The sequence below is a fragment of the Tachyglossus aculeatus genome, chromosome 6 (genome assembly GCF_015852505.1).
Source record: "Tachyglossus aculeatus isolate mTacAcu1 chromosome 6, mTacAcu1.pri, whole genome shotgun sequence".
NCBI lineage: Eukaryota > Metazoa > Chordata > Mammalia > Monotremata > Tachyglossidae > Tachyglossus > Tachyglossus aculeatus.
In genome coordinates, this window is record NC_052071.1 from 11,663,358 (window position 1) to 11,677,620 (window position 14,263).

At 54.4% G+C, this 14,263-nt stretch overlaps 1 protein-coding gene across 3 annotated transcripts in view; it reads right to left on the reverse strand.

The window, feature by feature from the left end:
- LOC119930093 (rho GTPase-activating protein 20-like) overlaps window positions 1-14,263 on the reverse strand; it is an 89,395-nt gene that overhangs the window by 34,268 nt on the left and 40,864 nt on the right. For all 3 annotated transcript variants that reach the window (XM_038748552.1, XM_038748553.1, XM_038748551.1), the window contains exons 2-8: window positions 13,827-13,909; window positions 6,524-6,694; window positions 5,876-6,025; window positions 4,071-4,112; window positions 3,269-3,353; window positions 2,234-2,311; window positions 511-577 (exon numbers count right to left, since the gene is read on the reverse strand). In XM_038748552.1, the coding sequence (XP_038604480.1) occupies window positions 511-577; window positions 2,234-2,311; window positions 3,269-3,353; window positions 4,071-4,112; window positions 5,876-6,025; window positions 6,524-6,694; window positions 13,827-13,906 (673 nt within the window). In that variant the 5' untranslated portion in view covers window positions 13,907-13,909. The remainder of the gene's footprint in view (window positions 1-510; window positions 578-2,233; window positions 2,312-3,268; window positions 3,354-4,070; window positions 4,113-5,875; window positions 6,026-6,523; window positions 6,695-13,826; window positions 13,910-14,263) is intronic.

Genomic DNA, 14,263 nt, shown 5'->3' on the forward strand with positions numbered 1-14,263 from the left:
CTGGGAAAGTCACTTCACTTCTCTGTGCCTCAGTTCCCTCATCTGTAAAATAGGGATTAAGACTGCGAGCCCCACGTGGGGCAAGCTGATCACCTTGTTTCCTCCCCAGCGCTTAGAACAGTGCTTTGCATGTAGTAAGCGCCCAACAAATGCTATTATTATTATTATTACCCCCCTCTGGAGAGTGGGTGGTCTCGGGGGCAGCCTAATGGAAAGAACATGGGCCCGGGAGTCAGAAGACCTGTCTGCTGTGTGACCTTGGGCAAGTCATTTCACTTCTCTGGGCCTCAGTTTCCTCATCTGTAAAATGGGGATTCACTACCTGTTCTCCCTCCTCCCTAGACTATGAGCCCCACGTGGGACTGGGACTGTGTCCGACCCGATGACGTTGCCTGATGACCCCAGCGCTCTGTACAGCGCTTGGCACATAGTAAGTGCTGAACAGATCCCACGATTATTATTGTTTGCGTTGGGCCCAGCTCCTGCCAGGGCTGCCCAAAGAGCTCTTACCGATGAGGGGATAAGCCACGTCTTCCTTCCCTGAGATTACCCAGAGGTGCAAGTCATCAGCTCTCCCCTAAAGATGGGAAACAGCAGAGAAACAGGCTGTGGATGGATGGATGGGTGTCTTAGGGGTGGAGGGAGTCATGATCAGGGTCCGTGGGAAGGTGAGTCTGACGGCGTGTGTGTGCGATCGGTATTGTGACCGAAAAAGAGAGTCCATGCGTTTCCATGTGTGCTTGGCGTCCCTTTATGCCTCTGTCCGTGTGTATCTATGTGTCTGATTGGGTCTGTGCTGTGGTTTTCTGCAACAGGGCCTGCATGTGACTATGAGTCGCGTAGGGGTGTGTGTTTCTGTCTTTCTGTCTGTCTGCCCCAGCCCGTGGGCAACCGATCTCATTGTCAGTCCGTGATCGGAGAGGTGATGTTACGGTCTCCGCGAACATCTACGATGATGGCTCCGGGCTCTGTGTGAGCCCTGGGGGCCTGTCAGGGATGCTGTATCTGGAATTGTGTTGAGGCGGCATGTGTGTCGGGTGTCTCTGCCCAGCAGATTCCATGTTCCCACCCTGTCCCACCTCGCCCAGCCTGCTCTCCCAGAGAGGGGTGAGTGGATTGGCAGTTAGCCCTTCAGGCTGATCCTCGTTGTGGGCTTCCCGGCCCACAGGTCTCTGGAAGATTGGCTGCCTGGCCCAACCCCTAGCCACTGGCCCCCATTCCGGGCCCTGGAGAATGCTGTCCACTAGCCACCAGTAACCTCCTAGGCCCTGGGGATGCAGTCCATTAGCCATTAGCCACCTCCTTGATCCTGGGGCTGCAGTCCACTAGCCACCTGCCCCCTCCCAGGCCCTGGGGCTGCAGTCTATGAGCCACATTCCCCCTCCTGAGCCCTGTGGCTGTAATCCATTAGCCATGGGCTTCCTCCCAGGCCCTGGAGCTGCAGTCTACAAGCCACCAGTCCCCTCCTGAGCCCTGTGGCTGCAATCCATTAGACATGAGCTCCCTCCCGGGTCCTGGGGCTGCAGTCACTAGACACCAGCCCCCTTCCAGGCCCTGGAGAACTGTGGGTGTTCTGCAGTGGTGGCAGCAGAAGCAGTGGTGGCAGCTTAGGCATTATGGAGATGGGGAGGACATAAACTTGACACAGTGACTCCTTCTTGCCTGGGCCACCCTGGAACGCCAAACTGCCTGGGACACACAACTCTGCCCAGGAAACAAAAAACTACCTGTGCTGTGCAACATTGGATCCACACTGTTTGTCTGTGGCAGAACAACCAGTCAAGGCCACACAATTCCACTAAGTAACGTAATTCAGCCTGGACCCATACCCCTTCCCAAGGCACACAATACTGCCCATGACACACAATACAGGACATGCCACTTTGCACACAATTCTGTCTCCATCACACAACCCCACTCATTCATTCATTCAATCGCTTACTGCGTGCAGAGCACCGTACTAAGCGCTTGGAAAGTGCAATGTGGCAATAAAACATCACTCAGATATCACACAACTGTATTCTGTACCCACAGACTTACCCAGGCCAAAAAACCCCCACCCAGGACACACAGTGCTCCCCAGGCAACACAAACATTTCCCAGGTCCCTCAGCGACACACACGATGCTGCTTGTGACAGCCTCTTAACACCAGGTCACGCAATGAAACACACAGCACAAAATGATGACTGGGACATGCAGGGCTGTCGTCATCCAGGTGACGTGCCCACTTACAGGGAAGTCCAGCTGGCGAGCGGCCATTTTTATAACCTCGGTAGCTGTCTCTGTGTTGGATACGGTCACTGTGGTGGTCTACGGGATGAGGTGAGAGAGAAGGAATCAGAGAGAGCGAACGAGGTCGGTGATTTTGGCCTGTAGGGATGACGGCCCAGGCCCGCTTACCTCCTCCCCTCCTCTCTGCCCCCTCCCCAAGCCCTTCGTGTCCCAGTCCCTCAAAGGAACTATCTTGGAGTTCTGCCCCTGCCTTAGCGCTGAATTTGGACTCACTGGCTAACCCTACTTTTTTCTGTGGTATTTGCCAAGCGCTTACTACATGCCAGGCACTGCTCTAAGCACTGGGGAAGATACAAGCTAATCAGGTTGAACACGGTCCCTGCCCCACTTTGGGCTCAAAGTATTAATCCCCATTTTACAGCTGAGGTAACTGGGGCACAAAGAAATGAAGTGACTTGCCCAAGGTCATTCGTCAGACAGGTGACAGAGCTGGGATTAGAACCCAGGGCCTTCTGACTCCTGGGCCCAGCCAGAAGATCCCTGAGGGAAAGATTGAATCACGTCTGGGTGTTATCTTGTATCTACCTCTGTACGGTGTTGGCATGGAGTAAGGCCTTAGACAATGCCACTATTATGCTTATTATCATTATTACTGTTGCCCAGCACTTAGAACAGTGCTTTGCACATAATAAGCACTTAATAAATGCCATCATTATTATTATTATTCCAATCACCGCTGAGAACGGCCCCAATTCTGCAGTTCCCTGCCAGCCTCCTCCCCTGCCCCTTCTGGTCCCCCAACTAATCTCACACGGCTTCACCTGGTTCAGATGTTTCCCTCACCCACCCACGATCCTGACGGCGGTGTAGACTGCAGGGTTAAACAAGATTTCCCAGGGCCTTTGATGTGAGTTCCTGACTTAGAGCAGACTTGTTAGGACTCAACCCTCCAGATGGTCGGTTCCCTGTACCTGGAGGGGTCGCAAGGCCAGGCCTCCCACCGCCCACTCCTCTTGAGGGGCTAGGATGACTCACTGAGACTCTGTGGTCAGACTCCAGCATCAGGATTTGGAGGGGCAAGCTCTGTGGCTCTTCCTTCTCCTTCAGCTCCTTGCTCTGCCTGCAGGAGGGGCAGGGATGGGAGGGGTGGCACAAAGGATCTGTCGACAGGTGGTCCGGGCAGGCCCAGACTGTAGCCCCCCTCCCGCCCCCTCTGTGGCCAGTAGAGCTTCAGGGCTCAGCATCCCCAAATCCCCAACTGGGAGGCCCCAGCTGAGAGAAGAGAAGGCTGAAGAGGGAGGTTTTAACCATCTCCAAATCTCCAGGGGATTAGTCTGTCGGACAAAAGACGGGGGGCTGCCAGGTCTCACTATGCCTCGATTTCATCTATCTCCCCCTCACTCACATACCGTCTCTGGCCCGAAATGACCTCCCTCCTCACATCTGACAGGCCATTACTCTCCCCCACCTCACAGAAGGCACATCTCCTCCGAGAGGCCTTCCCTGACTGAGCCCCCCTTTTCTCTTCTCCCACTCCCTTCTCCATCACCCCGGATTGCCTGCTCCCTTCGTTCATCCTCTCTCGCAGCTCCACAGCGCTTATGTACATATCTGTAATTTATTTATTTATATTAATGTCCATCTCCCCCTCTCTAAACTGTAAGCTCCTTGCGAGCGGGGAACGTGCTCAGCGCTTAGTACAGTGCTCTGCACATAGTAAGTGCTTAATAAATATGATTGATAGGAATGCCCAGAAGGGTCACCCTTGGAGAGTGAGGGAAGAGAAGGGGAAAGGGGAGGAGGTTTGGGGATGGATGGGCGGCGCGGGGGGTCTCACCACAGCAAGGCGGAAAGCCAACGCTCCTTCGCCTCGGACGAGCTGAAAGACGAAAGGGAGGGAGACAGAGAAGGGAAGAGATTTAGAGAAAGAGCGGAGGGTAGGACCTTCCCGGGAAAGGTGTACGGCGGCCAGCTCCTAGCTCTGGCCACCGTCTGGTTTTAGCCATGGGGCCCACCAGGGCTCCTTCCTCAGTGGGAAGGAAAGAAAAGTGTTATCCTCCCTGGTTTCCTGGTTTTGTGCCCCTGTGGTCCATACACCAGGCTCCAGGAAAGACCTCCTGCCCTGCCAGGGCCCAGTCCCTGCCCCCGGCCCCCCACCCCCCGACCCCCCAACCCCCAGGTCTTTGGGCCTGGTCCAGGGCTCTCCTGAACCTGTGCTGTAGAATGACTTTTAAGCACTGTCTCTGTGGGCCGCTCAGCCCCCTCCCGGCCCCGCGATTCCCAGAAGTCGGAGCTGGTGAGTGAGGATGGGGGTTGGGGGGTGGAGGGAAAGCAGGTGGGCCCAGAGTGGTCATCACCACAGGGACTTGAAGGATGGGGGGCTAAGAGAGGGGTGGGAAGAAATGGGGGGAAGAGGAAGAAGTACAGCACCCCTGGGCTTCTTCCTCTCCCTCCCGAACAATCCGTAGATAAAGCCCGGCAGCCCCCTGGAGACTACTGGGGAAGATTCCGGGAGTCCTGGAAAGAGCTGAGGATCTAGGATGAATGGAATGCCCCAGGGACCCTGTGGGTTCTAATCCTGGCTCCAACGGTCGCCTGCTGTGTGACCTTGGGCGAGTCACTTCATTTCTCCACGCCTCAGTTACCTCACCTGTAAAATGGGGATTGAGACCGTGAGCACCACATGGGACAGGGACTGCGTCCAACCCAATTTGCTTGTCTCCACCCTACCGCTTAGAACGGTGCTTGGCACAGAGGAAGCGCTTAACACACACCGCAAATATCCTTAATATTATTAAGGCTTCTTGTCCTGAAAGTGTGTGCATTTGTGTGCAAAAATATGTGCGTGCATAACTATGTGGGTTTGTGTGTGCGCATACGTGTGTGCATGCGTTTGTGTGCATGGGAAACGGGTTGGAGTGGTGAGAGAGGCTGGGGACATTTCTGTGGAGAGCGGGCAGCTCAGCCCAGAGACAGGGGACTGGTTGAGATGACCCCGGTGGCCCCTCCTCGCCCAAGGTTTCTAGACCTCCATGGAGGACACCGCAGAGACGAGTGGGAAGCAAACCGCTCCTCTGAGATCCCCACCCCAGCAAGGCAGCTTTCGGGGAGGACGGAGGGTCTCTGCTTGGCCAGGGGTCTGGGCCTTTCTCCTCCTTGCCGGCTGGAGCTGCCGTCACCTGGAACGCCTTCCAGCCAGCCTTGCTGAAAAGCCCTTCCCAAGGGTTGGAAAACCACATCGGGGCCCCGGAGGCTCCCAAGGCCCTGGTTGACTCCTCTGTGGAGTCAAAGTGTCATGGCAGGGGGTCTGACGTGATGTCACAGGGCATGGGGGAGATGTCACGGGGGCGAGGGTGATGTCACAGAGGACACCCTGAAGCGGTGTGGCTCGGTGGAACGAGCCCGGGCTTGGGAGTCAGAGGTCATGGGTTCTAATCCCGGCTCTGCCAATTGTCAGCTGTGTGACTTTGGGCAAGTCACTTAACTTCTCCGTGCCTCAGTCCTCTCATCTGTAAAATGGGGAGTAAGATTGTGAGCGCCACGTGGGACAGCCTTGATTACCTTGTAGAACAGTGCTCGGCACATAGTAAGCGCTCAACAAATACCAACATTATTATTATTGTTATCCCCAGGTGGCCGTACCTGAAGGTGACTACGCAGTTGGCTGTGGGCCAGCCGAGGACAAAGGAGTGGTCAGCACTGGCCCGCTTCTCAGAGACCTCGCCGAGACAGGTGGCCGTCCACACTTCACTCAGGCCAACCTGCTTCTTCACCTTCAGGCTTGAGGAGGATCTAGAGAGATAGGGGAGCACTTCAGACAGGGTCTGGGGGAGAAAGGGCTCACCCTGAGGGCAGTGTGAGTCTCCCCAGTTCTTCAGGCCGTAGGCCTTTGCCCGGAAAGAGGCTGGGAACCAGTCTCCCCTTCGACCCCTGCCCAGACCCCCTGGATGGTGGGCGCCCCTGTGATGCCACTGATCCCATCTGACCTCTAGTCAGAGCCCGGGCCGAGGGAAGTGGGCAGAGAGAGGGGCAGCTCACCCTGGGCTGCAGGCTGGCGGCCTACACGGAGCGGCTCTCTAGACTCCAGGGAAGCACGGAGGCTCCCGGGACTTGCTGATCACAGGGACTCGGGTGGGAGTCAAGTCCAGGGCCATCATGGTGATGGCCGGGGTCTCCCAGCCGGTCCAGCTCCCCGGTCCTCCCCAGCCCGGCCGCCCCCCATTCCCAGTCGTCGCGTCGCCCCATCCCGCCCAGCCGGCACCGGTCCTTATGGCTCGCGGGTCCCCTCACTTGGATTTGGCGACGATGAGGGTGTCGCTGAACAGGAAGAGGTGGCGATCCTGGGTCTGCAAGCCAGTGGTCAGCTGGACCCGCTCTTCCATGATGAAGACGGAGCCCGGGGCGCAGAGGGCCCCCAGGGTGGGGCCGTCACTGGGCAGGGTTGGAGAGGGCGGGGGCTCCCTGCAGCGGAAGACACAGAGCACCGGCTTGGGTTTCTGCCCCGTGCAGCGCTTAGTACAGCGCTCAGCACACAGTGAGCGCCAAGTAAATATGACTGAATGAATGAATGACTGCAGCGCGTCAGAGCAGCCGCGTCAGGCCTGACGCCCCCGGCAGATGGAAAGGCTGCCCCCGTCTCCAATTTCCTCCCTCCCATTAGTGCCAGTGTGCATGTGTGTGTGTGTGTGTGTTCACACGTGCTTGTGTATATGTGTTTGTGCGTGGGAAATATGTGCATGCTCACATTCCTGGACATGTGTGTACAGACTGCAGACTACATAACATAAGTTGTAAGCTCACTGTGGGCTTACTAGACTGTAAGATTGCTGTGGGCAGGGAATGTATCTATTTATTGTTGAATTACACTCTCCCAAGCGCTTAGTACAGTGCTCTGCACACAGCCAGGCTCAGTGAATATGATTGAATGAATGACTGAGCGTGGCTCAGTGTGAATCAGCGTGGCTCAGTGGGAAGAGCCCGGGCTTTGGAGTCAGAGGTTATTGGATCAAATCGCGGCTCTGCCACTTGTCAGCTGTGTGACCTTGGGCAAGTCACTTCACTTCTCTGGGCTTCAGTTGCCTCATCTGGAAAATGGGGATTAAAACTGTGAGCCCCATGTGGGACAAGCTGATCACCTTGTAAACTCCCCAGTGCTTAGAACAGTGCTTTGCACATAGTAAGTGCTTAATAAATGCCATCATTATTATTATTATTATCATTATTATTATTAAAGAGTACGGGCTTTAGAGTCAGAGGTCATGGGTTCAAATCCCGGTTCCGTCAATTGTCAGCTGTGTGACTTTGGGCAAGTAACTTCACTTCTCTGTGCCTCAGTTCCCTCATCTGTAAAATGGGGATGAAGACTGTGAGCCCCACGTGGGATGACCTGATCTCCTTATATTCCCCAGCGCTTAGAACAGTGCTTTGCACATAGTAAGTGCTTAACAAATGCCATTATTATTATTATTATTATTATTATTATTATGTGCAGGAGTGCATGGGAGTTTTTTTTTTCAAATGGTGTTTGTTAAGTGCTTGCTACTGTTGGGTAGGGACCGTCTCTATATGTTGCCAACTTGTATTTCCCAAGCACTTAGTACAGTGTTCCGCACACAGTAAGTGCTCAATAAATATGACTGATGAATGAATGTGCCAGGCACTGTTTGAAGCGCTGAGGGGGATACAAGGTGATCAGACTGTCCCACGTGGGGCTCACAGGCTTAATCCCCAGGTTACAGATGAGGTAACTGAGGCACAGAGAAGTTAAGTGACAAGCCTAAGTTCACACAGCAGAAAAACGGTGGAGCCAGGATTAGAATCAGCCCCGTCCCGGCCCCCTTTGCCCCCCGAGCATGTCCCCGGGGCCCGTCCCCAGAGAGGGGCTTGGGGTGGAGAATCTGGACGAGGCAATCTGATCCGAATTTGAAGATGCCCAAGTTGTGCTCGGAGCTGGCGAGGGTCAGACGTGCTTTAGCTGGCATCCTGACAGTGACACAGGGCATCCTGTGGGGATACATTCATTCATTCATTCATTCATTCATTCGTATTAATTGAGCGCTTACTGTGTGCAGAGCACTGTACTAAGCACTTGGGAAATCCATGTTGGCAACATATAGAAACGGTCCCTACCCAACAGCGGGTTCACAGTCTAGAAGGGGAAGAGAGGGAACAAAACAAAACATATTAACAAAATAAAATAAATAGAATAAACATGTACAAATAAAATAAATAAATAAATAGAGTAATCAATTCGTGCAAACATATATACATATATACAGGTGCTGTGGGGAGGGGAAGGAGGTAAGGCAAGGGGATGGGGAGGGGGATGAGGGGGAGAGGAAGGAGGGGGTGTGTGTGTGTATGTGTCTCTGTGGACAAGGGAGAGGGGATTTCAACCATTTTGAGGACAGAGTGACTCCACCGGGAAAGCCTGCAGCTCCTGAAAGCTGGAAGATTGTGAACTCATTGTGGGTAGGAATGTGTCTGTTGTTGTAGTGAACTCTCCCAAGTGCTTAGTACAGTGCTTCACAAGCAGTAAATGCTCAATAAATACGATTGAATGAATGGAAGGTGAACTTTACTGAACCCCATCGGTGCCCCCCACCCTCTCCTCTAGCCACCCGTGGCCTTGGCAGGCTGGGGGCTCAGCTCCACGCAGCTGCAGCACCTCTGACAGCTTTTGTCTCTGGCCCTGCCCGCCCTGTCTGCCCTGCCCGCCCACCTGTCTGCCCGCTCTTTGGACTGTATCAGGGGCACCCACTGAGGACAGAGATGGGGCTGGCTCTGGGCAAGGGGGACGGGGGAGAGGAAAGGACACGATCCCTGCCCTCAGATGAGGGAGACCTGACACACACCCCCAACTCACACGCCTGTGCTGAGCTCTGAGGGGAGACTCAGAGGGAAACAGGACTGGCCCGGAGGGGCCAGCAGTCTGAGGGAGGCAGGAGACACACACAGACACACACACACTGCAATAAAGAAAAATAAAGCACAACCGAAATGTCAACTGAAGCCTCATTTCACTCTCAGGATACACAAAGCGTAAGTGACAGGACACGTGGATGGAAGCAATACAAAGCAAACAGAACACAAATCTAGCGTAAGTGACAGGACACATGGATGGAAGCAATACAAAGCAAACAGAACACAAATCTAGTGAAAGGTGAACACAGAGAACAGAGATATCCCCAAATATTGAGGGTTTTTAGGATCTGGGGAGGCAGACGTGGGTAATCTGGGATGGCTTTTGGGAGGAAGTTGGGGGAGGGAATAACAATGATAATCAATCAATCAATCAATCAATCGTTTTTATTGAGTACTTACTGTGTGCAGAGCACTGTACTAAGCGCTTGGGAAGTACAAGTTGGCAACATATAGAGACAGTCCCTACCCAACAGTGGGCTCACAGTCTAGAAGGGGGAGACAGAGAACAAAACCAAACATATTAACAAAATAAAATAAATAGAATAGATATGTACAAGTAAAATAAATAGATAAATAGAGTAATAAATATGTACAAACACATATACATATATACAGGTGCTGTGGGGAAGGGAAGGAGGTAAGACGGTGGGGATGGAGAGGGGGATGAGGGGGAAAGGAAGGAGGGGGCTCAGTCTGGGAAGGCCTCCTGGAGGAGGTGAGCTCTCAGTAGGGCCTGGAAGGGAGGAAGAGAGCTAGCTTGGCGGATGTGGGGAGGGAGGGCATGCCAGGCCAGGGGGATGACGTGGGCCAGGGGTTGAAGGCGGGACAGGCGAGAGCGAGGCACGGTGAGGAGATTAGCGGCAGAGGAGCGGAGGGTGCAGGCTGAGCTGGAGAAGGAGAGAAGGGAGGTGAGGTAGGAGGGGGCAAGGTGATGGACAGCCTTGAATCCCAGGGTGAGGAGTTTCTGCCTGATGCGCAGATTGATTGGTAGCCACTGGAGATTTTTGAGGAGGGGAGTAACATGCCCAGAGTGTTTCTGGACAAAGACAAACCGGGCAGAGGCGTGAAGTATGGATTGAAGTGGGGAGAGACACGAGGATGGGAGATCAGAGAGAAGGCTGATGCAGTAGTCCAGACGGGATAGGATGAGAGCTTGAACGAGCAGGGTAGTGGTTTGGATGGAGAGGAAAGGGCGGATCTTGGTAATGTTGCGGAACTGAGAATGGCAGGTTTTGGTGACGGCTTGGATGTGAGGGGTGAACGAGAGAGCGGAGTTGAGGATGACACCAAGGTTGTGGACTTGTGAGATGGGAAGGACGGTAGTGCCGTCAACAGTGATGGGAAAGTCAGGGAGAGGGCAGGGTTTGGGAGGGAAGACAAGGAGTTCAGTCTTGGACATGTTGAACTTTAGGTGGCGGGCAGACATCCAGATGGAGATGTCCTGAAGGCAGGAGGAGATGCGAGCCTGGAAGGAGGGGGAGAGAGCAGGGGCAGAGATGTAGATCTGGGTGTCATCAGCGTTGAGATGATAGTTGAAGCTGTGGGAGCGAATGAGGTCACCAAGGCAGTGAGTGTAGATTGAGAACAGAAGGGGACCGAGAACTGAACCATGGGGAACCCCCACAGTAAGGGAATGGGAGGGGGAGGAGGAGCCTGCAAAAGAGACTGAGAATGAACGACTGGAGAGATAAGAGGAGAACCAGAAGAGGACGGAGTCTGTGAAGCCAAGGTTGGATAGCGTGTTGAGGAGAAGGGGGTGGTCCACAGTGTTGAAGGCAGCTGAGAGGTCGAGGAGGATCAGGATAGAGTATGAGCCGTTGGATTTGGCAAGCAGGAGGTCATTGGTGACCTTTGAGAGGGCAGTTTCCATGGAATGTAGGGGATGGAAGCCAGACTGGAGGGGGTCGAGGAGAGTTGGTGTTGAGGAATTGGAGGCAGCGCTTGTAGACGACTCATTCAAGGAGCTTGGAAAGGAATGGTAGGAGGGAGATGGGGCGATAACTAGAAGGTGAGGTGGGGTCAAGAGAGGGTTTTTTTAGGATGGGAGAGACATGGGCATGTTTGAAGGCAGAGGGGAAGGAACCAGTGGAGAGTGAGCAGTTGAAGATGGAAGTTAAGGAGGAGAGAAGGGACGGAGCGAGAGATTTCATGAGATGAGAGGGAATGGGGTCAGAAGCACAGGTGGCCGGAGTAGCACTTGAGAGGAGGGAGGAGAGCTCCTCTGAGGATACTGCTGGGAAGGATGGGAGAGTAGCAGAGAGTGTTAAGAGTCGGGGGGTTGGAGAAGTGGGGGAAGTGACTTTGGGGAGGTCAGACCTGATGGATTTAATTTTGTTAATGAAGTAGGAGGCCAGATCATTGGAGGTGAGGGAAGGAGGAGGGGGAGGAACCGGGGGCCTGAGAAGGGATTTGAATGTATGGAAGAGCTGACGGGGATGATGGGAATCGTTGTCAATAAAGGAGGAGAAATAGTTTTGTCTGGCAGAGGAGAGGGCTGAGTTAAGGCAGGAAAGGATAAACTTGAAGTGAACGAGGTTGGCATGGTGTTTAGACTTTCGCCAGCAGCGTTCAGCAGCTCGAGCATAAGAGCGAAGGAGGCGGACAGTGGCAGTGATCCAGGGCTGTGGGTTGCTGGTACGAGAGCAGCGAAGGGAAAGGGGAGTGAGTGAGTCTAGCTGAGTAGAAAGGGTAGAGTTGAGAGCAGTAATCTGATCATCAAGACTGGGTAGAGAGGAGAGGGCGGCGAGGTGGGGTGTGAGGCACTCCGAAAGATGGGTGGGGTCCAGAGAGCGGAGATCTCTGTGAGGGAGTAATACGGATTTACAGGGGAAAGGAGTGTGAGTGAGGAGGCAGGTGAGAAGATTATGATCAGAGAGAGGGATTTCAGAGTTGGTGAGGGTGGACACAGTGCAGCAGTAGGAGATGATGAGGTCGAGGATATGACCAAGTTGGTGAGTGGGTGAGGTGGGGTGGAGCAAGAGATTGGCAGCGTCAAGGAGAGATAGAGGGCAGGTGGCAGAGGAGTCATCAGGGATATCCATGTGGATGTTGAAGTCTCCGAGGATCAGAGTGGGCATGGAGAAGGAGAGAAGGAAGGTGAGGAAGGGGTCAAAATCGTTAAAGAAGTTGGAGGTGGAGCGGGGTGGGGGGGGCAGTAGATGACGGCTACAAGAATCTGGAGGGGGTGGTAGAGGCGAATAATGTGGGCTTCAAAGGAAGGGAAGGAAAGGGAAGGGGGAGGAGGGATAGTGCGAAAGGGACATTGTGGGGCAAGAAGGAAACCGACACCTCCTCCTTTTCCGATGAGTCTGGGGGAGTGGGAGAAGAAGAGGCCTCCACTGGAGAGAGCAGCAGAAGAGACCGTGTCGTCCGGAGACAACCGTATTTCAGTTAGGGCGAGGAGGAGTAGAGAGCTGGAAAGGAATAGGTCCAGGATCAAAGGGATCTTACTTAAAACGGAGCGGGGGTTCCAGAGGCCACACTTGGCAGTAGCTGTCGAGGGAGGGGAGGGAGGGGGAAGGCTGCGAGGGGTGGGGAGGGTTTGGATCGGGATGAGTTAATGATGATAATGATGATAATGATGTCACAGAGAGCAGATACAAACTATTATGTGCTGGAGTAGGCTGGACCTGTTAAGGGGGTCAGGGAGCAGAGATACCTGGGGAGAGGAGTGAACAGCCAACTAGCATGGGAGGACTGAGTAGGTGCGAATGAGGTTGTCGTTAATGTAACTTGGTGATAACAAAGGCCTTTTTCCCGGGGGAGGGGGGCGGGGGGAGTCAGTCAGGACTGGACAGAGAAGGGGGGTATGGGGGGCACTTTAAGGAAGGTCGCTTAAGTGGGAGGAGGGGGGGTGGAAGCAGGATAAGAATAATTGTGGTATTTTGTTAAGCCCTTATTATGTGTCAAACACTCTCTAAGTGCTGGGGTAGATATGAGTTTATTAGGTTGAAAACAGTCCCTGTCTCTCACAGGGTTCACCAACCCTGTAGGAGGGTATTGAACCTCCATTTTCTGGAAGAGGAAACTGAAGAACGGAGCAGTTAAAAGACTTGCCCAAGGTCCCACAGCAGGCAAGCGGTGGTGCCAGGATTAGAACCAGGATCCTTTCTGCTAGGCCACACTGCTCTTGTGGGGGTCCCTGAGTGGGGAGGAAGCGGGAGGAAACCCCAGCTACCTGTTTCCCATCACCCTCCGGGGATGGCAGAAGATGGAGGAAGAGCCGGCATGGGACCGGCGGTTGGATTCGGTTTGTTAGGAGAGGGGAGAGGGGGTGGTTTAGAACAGCAGGCACTGGGTTCATAGCGGGCACTTTGTGCAATCCCAGGCAGCGGGAAGGTCAATCCCAGGCAGTGGGTAGGTGTCTCCAAACCCCGGAAGTGGAGGGGGAACCATCTTGGCCCACTCTGAGGCTGATTCCCGACAAAGGCTGCTCGGCAGAGAGTCAGGTGAAGTGAAGCTTCCCAGTGATGATGAGGTGGGTGGGCTGGGCTGCCAAAGCTCCAACGTTCACCAAGCGGCCTCCTCAGCCTTTCTGAGGAAAGAGCGCTGGCGCTTGTAGAAGAAGGGGGGCTGCAGCCTGGAGCTAAAGACGAGGGCAGCAAGCTCACAGCCAGGTCCAGAGGTGACGTCCCTGGGGGAGAAGGCCCGGGGCAAGGCGGGGACTTACCGGGTCAGGGTCCTGGACTTGCCGAGGGCCCGGCTGATGGCGGAAGGGGTGGATCGTCTCCCGGGGGACGTCGGCTTCATCTTCTGTGGGAGAAAATGGGGGGATGGTCAGCGGGGCGCTGCCTTGGTCCATTCACTAGGCCCCCCTCTTCCCGCCGCCCGGGCCTCGTGCCCTGCCGACTGGCTCCCGCCCGCCCCGTCTCTCTCAATGGAGGGGTCAGGGATCATCCGGCTGGGGTGGCACCGGAGAGGCTGGCATGGGGCTGAATGGGCATGAGGCCAGAGGTCAGAGAGAGAGATTGTCTAGTGGCCTAGGGGGCCTGGGATTCAGAAGGTCACAGGTTCTAATTCCAACTCCACCGTCTGTGTGTAAATCGCTTAAATTTTCCGTGCCTCAGTTACCTCATCTGTAAAAAATGGGGATTAAGAGTGTGAGCC